This window comes from Aquarana catesbeiana, linkage group LG10 (assembly GCF_042186555.1).
Source record: "Aquarana catesbeiana isolate 2022-GZ linkage group LG10, ASM4218655v1, whole genome shotgun sequence".
NCBI lineage: Eukaryota > Metazoa > Chordata > Amphibia > Anura > Ranidae > Aquarana > Aquarana catesbeiana.
Genome location: NC_133333.1, coordinates 206,287,574 through 206,296,904, shown reverse-complemented (window position 1 = coordinate 206,296,904; position 9,331 = coordinate 206,287,574). Strand labels below are relative to the sequence as shown.

Here is a 9,331-nt window from a genome sequence, read left to right as displayed (position 1 = left end):
AGCGAAGCCTGGGACCCCCACGGCAGACATCAATTCTTCAACATCAAAATTGGTGGCCTGAGGAGTCCATATGTAAGGGAGGGCAGTCTGGTCCGGGATTCACAGAGACTCGGATAGCAGCAGATGACATGTGTGTCCCCAGGCTGTGGTACCACAAGAGGCTGCATTTTTTGGCCGACCAGACTGGATCCAGGGTCCTCACTTTCTGGTCTTCCTTTCACGCTTCATTCCGGGCTGTGGCTGTGCAGTTGGAGATGTGGCAGGAGGAGGAGTAGGACCTGGAGGAGGAGGAGGACTGGGAGGACCTGGAGGAGAAGGACGAGGAGGAGGACCTGCAGGAGGAGGAGGAGGACCATCCCAAAGATGTGTGTGAGGTGTAATTTTTCCCTTTATACCTTTCTCCAGAGCCTCCGATATGAGGGCCTCACACAAGGCTTTTTGGCCCTCCTCCATCCTCTGCATTTTATATGGTATGAAGGCAGCAATGTTCTCCTGCCTGGTGTGTGGTGCTCCCAGGACCTCTGTAGCCCTCCAAAAGAATGCTATAGCCGCCTCCTCTAGGGTACTCGTCCTACTGCCACTTTCTGTTTTCAGGGGGGGTGGAAGGACCTTGATATCAGCCAGCCGGCTCGGCCCGGCCACCTCCTGGCTGAGACTTCCCTGTGTATGAAAAAGGGACATGTTTTTAGTTTTTGCTTCATCAATCACAATCCTAAATTAGTACTCCCAACTAACATCTAGTTAACATCATTGATTGGACAAGCAGAAATATTTAGAGGAATGCTATACCTGGCTCAATCTGGGTTCCTCCACATGTGGCCTGGAAGGCCCAGGTTGGGCGTCAGAAGCCTCAGCCGGGGGGAAGGAAGCGTGGAAGGAAGACTGGAGAGGGATGGCCTGGGTTCAGTCTGGCCTGCCAGAAAGTGCAGCCTGTCGTAGTACAACATCCTGGGGACATAGATGTCATCTGCTGCTCCGGATCTCTGTGAATCCAGGACTTTCTTGAGCTCCCTCAGATATGTGCTCCTCAGGCCACCAATTAATATCTTTAAATAAGTGATGTCTGCCGTGGGGGTCACCTGCTTCACAATTTCACACAATTGCTCCAGTGCTGCCTTCCTCTTTGCTTGGTTCTTGAAATGGGGGTGGTTAATCTCCCACAGACATGGCAGCTCACTTAGCATATCTATGAATACTGACATGAAGTCATTATCTTTCATTAAGATATCCATGTTCACTGCAAGACACAACACAAGACAAAGTCTAATGTCAGACAAAACTCTCCTAATCTTGTTACAATATAGGCCTCAATCTAGAAGCAGTATAGGCACAAGTTTGTCTCTTACCTTCGTTCATACGATCAGCGCGTCCAATGCTCCTTCCTCCGCTCATAGATCGTACGTAATACGCACGCGTGTTACGCTTTATACACACTGCGCATGCGTGTAACTCCGCCCGCCCCTGACATTCTTTCTAGTGTATTCCCCGCCCCTTTTCGTTCAGCGCAGTGGGGGAAGAGCATGATGGCGGAGTTACAACAGGTGCGTGATAATTCTAACAACGAGGAGGAGGAAAGCCCGGATCCAGGCACGTCCCGATCCAGAAGGAGACGTTTTAAGGCCACAAATATGTCATTTGGGGAGATGTTGGAGATGGTCGACATCATGAAGAAGTCCGACTATGACGGAAAATATGGGCCTTACCCCAACCCGAACATCCGAAAGGCCAAGATCATGGCGAAAGTGGTCAGGAGTCTTGAGCGGAATTTCGGGGTACAAAGATCAAAAGATCAGCTCAGGAAGCGGTGGTCGGACCTGAAGTTGAGAGAGCCAGAGCAGTACCGAAAGATCCGGAGAGTGCTGCAAAAAAGTAAGTAGTTGTGCTGTGTACCTATTCTTTCTGTCTTTATTCCGTTCGTTCTGCTCCATATGCTTTTAATAATTGTAACGTTTAAAAAGGTCAACTTTAATGTTCATGGGCCCATTATTCGTTCGTATCAAACATTTTTCTTTCGGCCTCTAGAACACCATTGTTTAGGCCATATGCATTTTCACACATTTTTTTTGGGCCTACTTGGATGCCAAATATTTGTTTGTGTAGATGGATTTGTTACTAGAATGAAATGCAAACTAGATTGTGTGTAAGGAGAGGACACTGAGCAGCTGTTTTCACATCTGGACACTGGAGCACTAGTGTGGGACACAAGAACACCCTTTTTATTAGGGGGGCACACAGGTGCTCCAGTGTATACTATAGGGGGGGCTACATCTGTGAAGCTTGTACCAAACAGGTAAAGTATTGCAGCTTGACAAAGGACACTAAAAAAGATACATCTTGGAACTCGGCTAAAATAGACAATTGTACCCCACTTCCAAGCAATGTTTCCTATTTCTAGTTCTGCCATCAAATATCTGTGTGCTAATTATACCATTTTTGTTTTACATAGACTCGGACACCCCTCATCCGAGGAGACCAGAGCCCCCCCCCCTCTGGAAGAAGGGGAAATACCAACCCAAGAAGAAGAGCAGGAGGAAGAAGAAGACGTGGTGGAGATTGGCACCACAACAGGTGAGTGTCTGCGACCACAGGCTCAGGTAAAAGAGATGGATGTTGGCAGATTTTTGAGACCTTTTTTTTTGTTCTTTATCTCTTTTTAGGTGATCGTGATCCAGAACGCTTTACATCTGAAAGTGCCCAGATAGTCATCGGGGAGATCATGGGGTGTAATCTCCAATTGCAAAACATCCAGCAACAAATCACTGATGTTATTAAAAAAAAATAATAACATCATTGATGTTTTGGGGCGAATTTAAACCCCACAAAATCACCTGTTTTATCTTACGAAAATTTTTACAATGTTTAGAAAAGCCAAATTTGGAGGATGCACACAGTGTGCCAACATGTGCTGTCTGCCATCACGGGAGATCAATGGACTCGTTTTGGGGGTGCAACCCCTTCCTCAATTATAAAGTCGCATTGAGGAAGGGCTTGCTCCCCCAAAACACGTCCCTTGATCCCCCCTGATGGCAGATAGCACATGTTGACATTCGTAAATTGGTGTGCATCTTCCAAATTTGGCTTTTCCAGGGGTGATTTCCACCCATCTGAACGCTATATCAAACACAGTTCCTAAATACTCATGTCTGATATAGCCTTCAGGTTTTACCATATGTGAACTTTGTAAGTTCAAGTTTTTTGGCTTTCTTGTTGGTTTTACACAGGCCTGTTTTATCTGAAATGGATATTTCGATTTTTGAGAATGCTACTGCAAACATTGTTATACAACAAACATGTTGGTTTGTTTTAAAAACCTTTGGGAAATGCACATGTAATTGTGCAGGTATAAAAAAGTGCCTTACTCAAGAATGTGTGGATTATTGTCTCAACACTACAACACTTTTGGGGTGATGTAATTGCTGTTTTATGCAAAAATGGGGGTTATTTCCTAAGGGCAAATACACTTTGCACTACAAGTGCAGGTTCAGTGCAGTTGCAAGTGCACTTGTAGTGAAATGTGTTTTGGCATTTAGGAAGTACCAGCCAACACTGTTTATTATAAGGTTACCCAATCACGACATTTTCTGCACTCAACACATTTCTGTCAGGGTCAGCTAAAACACACACAAGCAGTAAATGTCCACAAAGAATTTCTTTTGGTTGTTTTTTATTTGAAAAAGGTGTCACAGATTGTATGGCATATTGATAGCCCCCCTACCCGCAAAGACCTCCAGGTAGCGTAACCGGACATCACGGGCATTCAGGGAGGGCAAGCCAGGACGGCCACTTTCAAGCGCCGTCAGTGTTGATGGATTAGGGATTCCGGCCTCAGGCCCAACTGAGCCAGCATAGTTGGCTGAATGTTTTCTTAAAAAATTATGGAGAACACAGCAGGCAAGTATTATATGGTTCAGTTTATACTCCGCCATATGGATGGGTGTCAGAAATAATCGGAACCAGCTGGCCAGGATTCCAAATGTGTTCTCCACCACTCTTCAGGCTCTGGCCAGCCGGTAATTAAAAACCCTCTGTTCCGGGGTGAGGGTCCTCATCGGGAATGGCCGCATCAGGTGGTCCTCCAGCGCAAATGCTTCATCAGCAACGAACACAAATGGGAGACCTTCAACATTGTCCTCTGGAGGTGGCAAGTCCAAGCTGCCATTCTCGAGACGCCCCCTTAAGAACTCCGTCTGGGCGATCACTCCACCATCGGACATCCGGCCATTCTTCCCCACGTCCACATACAAGAACTCGTAATTAGCCGACACCACCGCCAACATCACTATACTATTAAACCCTTTGTAATTATAATAGTACGACCCGAGTTGGGTGGTGGGACGATGTGGACGTGTTTCCCATCAATTGCCCCTCCGCAGTTAGGAAAGTCCCACCGCTGGGCAAAGTGGGAGGCCACAGTCTGCCATTCCTGTGGCGTTGAAGGAAACTGTTGAGGAAAAAACAATAAACATTACTATTTTTTCTAAGATACATGGCAAGCAGATTAGACACAAACATTATGGGGCAACCTCCAGATAGCATTTACTAAGGGGAACTTAACAAGGCCAAAGTATAAGGTACACCTATCATATTCCCCCTCCCCTCCTCTCATGGGCCATTTCTAACATTATAGGGGGGGGGGACTCTTGGACAGGTAACCCTCTTCACTTCATTGAGAGATGAATGCCTAAATACAGGGTATTACTTGTAACAGACCCTCCTTAGTTACACTATTGGCAGCCCACTGGACAGGTAAGAAGTGTCAGAATACAAAGATATAAATACACACTGTACACATTTGAGGACATTTGGACATTCTGCTATTACCTATCAAGATAATAATAGAATAACAAAACTTTAAACAGTACCATTGGAAAGTATACAGGCAGGCCCTTGCACTACATGCTTTGGGGAATTCATCCATACATCTGACCAGTAAAGAGATGGGTATAGTGTGTATGGGTTTGGCAAAGTCAGCAGATAGATGATTGAGGATAGAGAATTGGGATCAGCTGACTTAGCAGTTGGGGGAGGGAGGGTTAAAAAAAATTGGGGGACACCACAAAAAAAAGCCTCTGGGGGTGTTTGGGGTAAAGCACTACTATAGAGCTGATAAAATACATTGTTAAGTGACTACATAAGGTGAATATAGGGCAGGAGACACCATGCTGGAGAGGTTATTGAAGGGCAAATATGTATGAAGGACCTAACATAATAATTACATAACAATCCAGCATGCATGAGAACAAAGGGGACATTCACAGCATATTACAATCATGGTAATTAGGGAATGAGGGAAGAAATAGAAGATATTATCAAACATTAAATACAATAAAATGTGAGATAAAAGGATAAAAATCGTACCTTCATATACTCCTTCTGCAGGACCTGTATGATGGCAGAACAGGTCTCTGGGATAATGATCCCCAGAGCCTGGGGGGAGATGCCTGTCGAGAACTTTAAGTCCTGCAGGCTTCTCCCTGTGGCCAAATACCGCAAGGTAGCGACCAACCTCTGCTCCGGAGTGATGGCTTGCCTCATGCAGGTATCCTGCCTGCTGATATAGGGGGTCAGCAAAGCCAACAAATGGTGAAACACGGGGTCCGTCATCCTGAGAAAGTTCCTGAAATCATCAGGATTATTCTCACGGATCTCACGGAGCAAAAGGCATATGAGAGAATTGGTCACGCTGAAGCAACCAATTCTTGGTCCATGAACTCCTCCCCACCCTGTTCATGGACTGGACTTGTGTCAAGGTCAGGACCCCAACACCAAGCCCCCGCACAGCACGAACTCTACGAGGAGTACGCATACGAAACATGGCTAGAAAACGGTCGGCTGCTCAGAACGAAGTAACAGAACGCACTGAAGAACAGCAAGGCCTGTGAAGAGCGACCTGAAAACCAGTAACGGACGAACAAGAATACAATGACTACTTAAAGTCACGCGGAACTTGCTTGCCCGCACTGAAGAGCAGATACAAACCCACAAGCACAAACTGAACGGCAGAAAACGATCTGAGAGCCACGAGTCTGAAAAAGCGCGAATCGTCTCTCACCAAACTTTTACTAACACGAGATTAGCAAAAGGAGCCCAAAGGGTGCCGCGCTTGGTTCTGAACCGGCCTTTTCTAGTCTCGTCGTACGTGGTGTACGTCACCGCGTTGTTGGCGATCGGAAATTCCGACAACTTTGTGCGACCGTGTGTAGGCAAAACAAGTTTGAGCAAACATCCGTCGGAAAAAATCCTAGGACTTTGTTGTCGGAATGTCCGAACAAAGTCCGACCGTGTGTACGGGGTATAAGATAGATTCATGGGTGCCAGACACTTCTTGAATGCAAGGAGATTTTATTTCTCTTGAACAGAACTGTAGAAGAGAGGGTTTAGGGCCAGGACACCCTTCAGGTAGTTGCAATGTTAATTGTCAGACTCTGAGACTTCTTTAGGTAGACAGCCATATAGGGAAAGGCATCCAGCTAGACACCACATCTGCATGTGTAGGAATGCTGTCTCCTATGGCAACAGTCTTAGAACAGTTCCTAACACAAGTTAGGAACAACAAACTCCTTCATTTTCTTTACAATCACTTCTTGTAGTTTCTCAGTCCACTGAGCTCCCAGACTCTCTCACTAGACTTGCTAATTCACTGCCACCAAATCCCTTGAGCTCTTCCAATCTTCACTTTAGTATTTTCCTCAAGCATCACCCCCGCTTCTCTGCTGGGTCCCTAGCTTAGCACTCCAGATACTTCTCAAGCTTCACCCAAATAGCCTGCTCGGTCCCTGGTTCAATACACAAGGCTGCTCTGCAAGCATCACCTCCGCTGGCTGAGTCCCTGGCTTGACACCTGCTGAAGTTTCCCTATTCTTCAATGTCCCTGGTTGGTGAGAATACTGCTCCGGTACTTGCTTCAGCTACTCACAGTGGTCCCTGGTAACAAGGTGGATGGTCCCTTAGTGGCGACAGCTTCCCCTCTACCTCTGACCATGACAAGTTCTCCGGCCTTCAGAACCGTCACTTCTGGTTGGACTGCAAGGCGCAGTCCCAACCCTACGCTGCTCTCTTGCTTCTGGATAGGCCCTTAGACAGCCTAGCAGCCAGATGTGCCCAGGAAAGGCCCATGCTCCGGCCTAGCAGCCCGGGCAACACAAAACACACCCACCCAGACAGCCGTCCAGGTGGCACAGAACACTGATCACCTGACTCCACACAAATATATAGGTTCTCCCAGCAGGCCAAGGGATTTAATAAAACCCCTGCCCATTGGCTGAGATACCCCATATACTCCTAATCTGTCCTTGCTTTGGCCTTGTCTTATCTAATGCCACCAGATACCTGAAGAAGAGAGAAGGGCAACAATTCTAGACTTAGGGTGAAATCAAATGATCCCTAACAATGAGCCAAGATAACTTCACCTGGCAGGTAAATTTAGGAGAAACCCTGCCTAAACATCAGGGTGCTACATCAGCTCCCTTGGAGGGGAATGAAGAAAAAGACAGCAGAGGAGAAGAGAGGGGAAACAAGAAAAGAAGAGAAGAGGAGGATAAGAAAGAGTAGGGGAGTAAAGGTGAAGAGATGAGGGAAGGGGAATGGAGGAGAGAAGAGAAGACAAAAGAGAAGAGAGGAGAGGATGGGGAAGGGGCAGGAGAAGGAGAAGGGATAGGGGTTTATCATTTCACACACATAAAAAAGAAATTATAATAATTCAAATGTTCACTTTGGCAATGATTACATTCTTCATGACCCCAGTCTTATGTATTAGTACTACAAATATCCATCTACAACTTAGAAATGTTAGCAGTATTCACCAGCTGAGAGCTAAGGCACTTAATGCCTGATAGAAAATCTATTTAATATTGAATGTGACATGAGATGTGCTTCTGCCTTCCAGTGATCAATGTGAGGAAAAGGAAGTTGGACTCAGGGCGGCAATTACCCATGTTGTAAAATTCGATCCCAACCTGGAAAATCTCACAGACCCAATTGTGCTACCACAAGCTGACTGCCTGACGTCCTGTACTATTCTGGAAGTCATCAGCAAAGACCTTGATGATTTTGTGAAAAATTGTAGGAGATTGTCAAAGCTTCTGAAACCTGGTGGGAGCTTGTTGTATTATGGAGTACTAAATGGCACATTTTATATGGTTGGGGGGGAGAGGTTCCATATGGTAAAGTATAATGAAAGCAACTTGAGAAGTATACTCAGTAATGAAGGGTTTGTTATCACCCATTTGGAGGTCTCTCAAAGAAAGGCTGAGAGTGATCTGTCCGATTTTGATTCAGTTGTGTTCTGCACAGCTTATAAACAGTAGAAACATATTTAGGCATGCCACCTACAGTATGTATTTGGCCAAGGTGTGTGAGCAGTCTTCTGGATACAGAGATTGTCGGTTGCACACCTGCTTCCAAAATCTGAAAACAGCTTTTCACAATAAAGGATGATAGCACTGCTGAGCGCACATTGGAAATATGATGTATCATATATAGTAAATAAAGATAATAAATGAAATTTGGCACATAAAATTCTAATAAAATAAAGGTAATAAAAATAAAATTGTGACTCTTCTGCTACTTTAGGATACACTATGCTCTGCCCATTGGGTCGCTGAAAACAGCTTTTTATACTGGCATAAACAAGCTGTGGTCATTTTTAGCTACTGGGTTTTGGTAGGCTACCAAAGATACGCAAGTCCTAATGAAGGGGTCATCCTAAGATCTTAGAAATGTGTTAGCATCTTTGATTGATTTTTGAAGCTAATAAAATGACAAAAAACAAAATATTCTGATTTCAGAACTTTTATTTGTGGTGCTTTTACACCTTGATTCATGCACTATTTAACCCTTTATGAACCTTTTCCCACCAGCCATATGCATATATGTGGCAGCATGATGGTAGGTTTTAACCACTTGCTTACTGGGCACTTAAACCCCCCTCCTGCCCAGACCAATTTTCAGCTTTCACCGCTGACGCACTTTGAATGACAATTGCGCGGCCATACAACACTGTACCCAAATGAAATTTTTATCATTTTTTTACCACAAATAGAGCTTTCTTTTGGTGGTATTTAATCACAACTGGGATTTTTATTTTTTGCTAAACAAAAAAAGATGGAAATTTTTTTATAAAAAAAAAAAAATCATGTTTCATAGTTTGTTAAAAATTTTGCAAACAGGTAATTTTTCTCCTTCATTGATATGCGCTGATGAGGCGGCACTGGTGGGCACTGATAGGCTGCACTGATGGGCATTGATAGGCACAGTTAAGGCAGCACTGATGGGGACAGATAAGGTGGTACTGATGGGTACAGATGATAAGGCGGCACTGATGGCCACTGAT

General features: G+C 45.1%; 1 protein-coding gene across 1 annotated transcript in view; it reads left to right on the top strand.

Moving 5' to 3' along the window:
* Positions 1-8,750, top strand: part of LOC141110108 (indolethylamine N-methyltransferase-like) — a 14,567-nt gene extending 5,817 nt beyond the window's left edge. Inside the window, exon 3 of the mRNA XM_073601325.1 lies at positions 7,886-8,750. Coding sequence (XP_073457426.1) covers positions 7,886-8,306 — 421 coding nt within the window. The 3' untranslated portion in view covers positions 8,307-8,750. The remainder of the gene's footprint in view (positions 1-7,885) is intronic.
* The last annotated feature ends 581 nt before the right edge of the window (positions 8,751-9,331 follow it).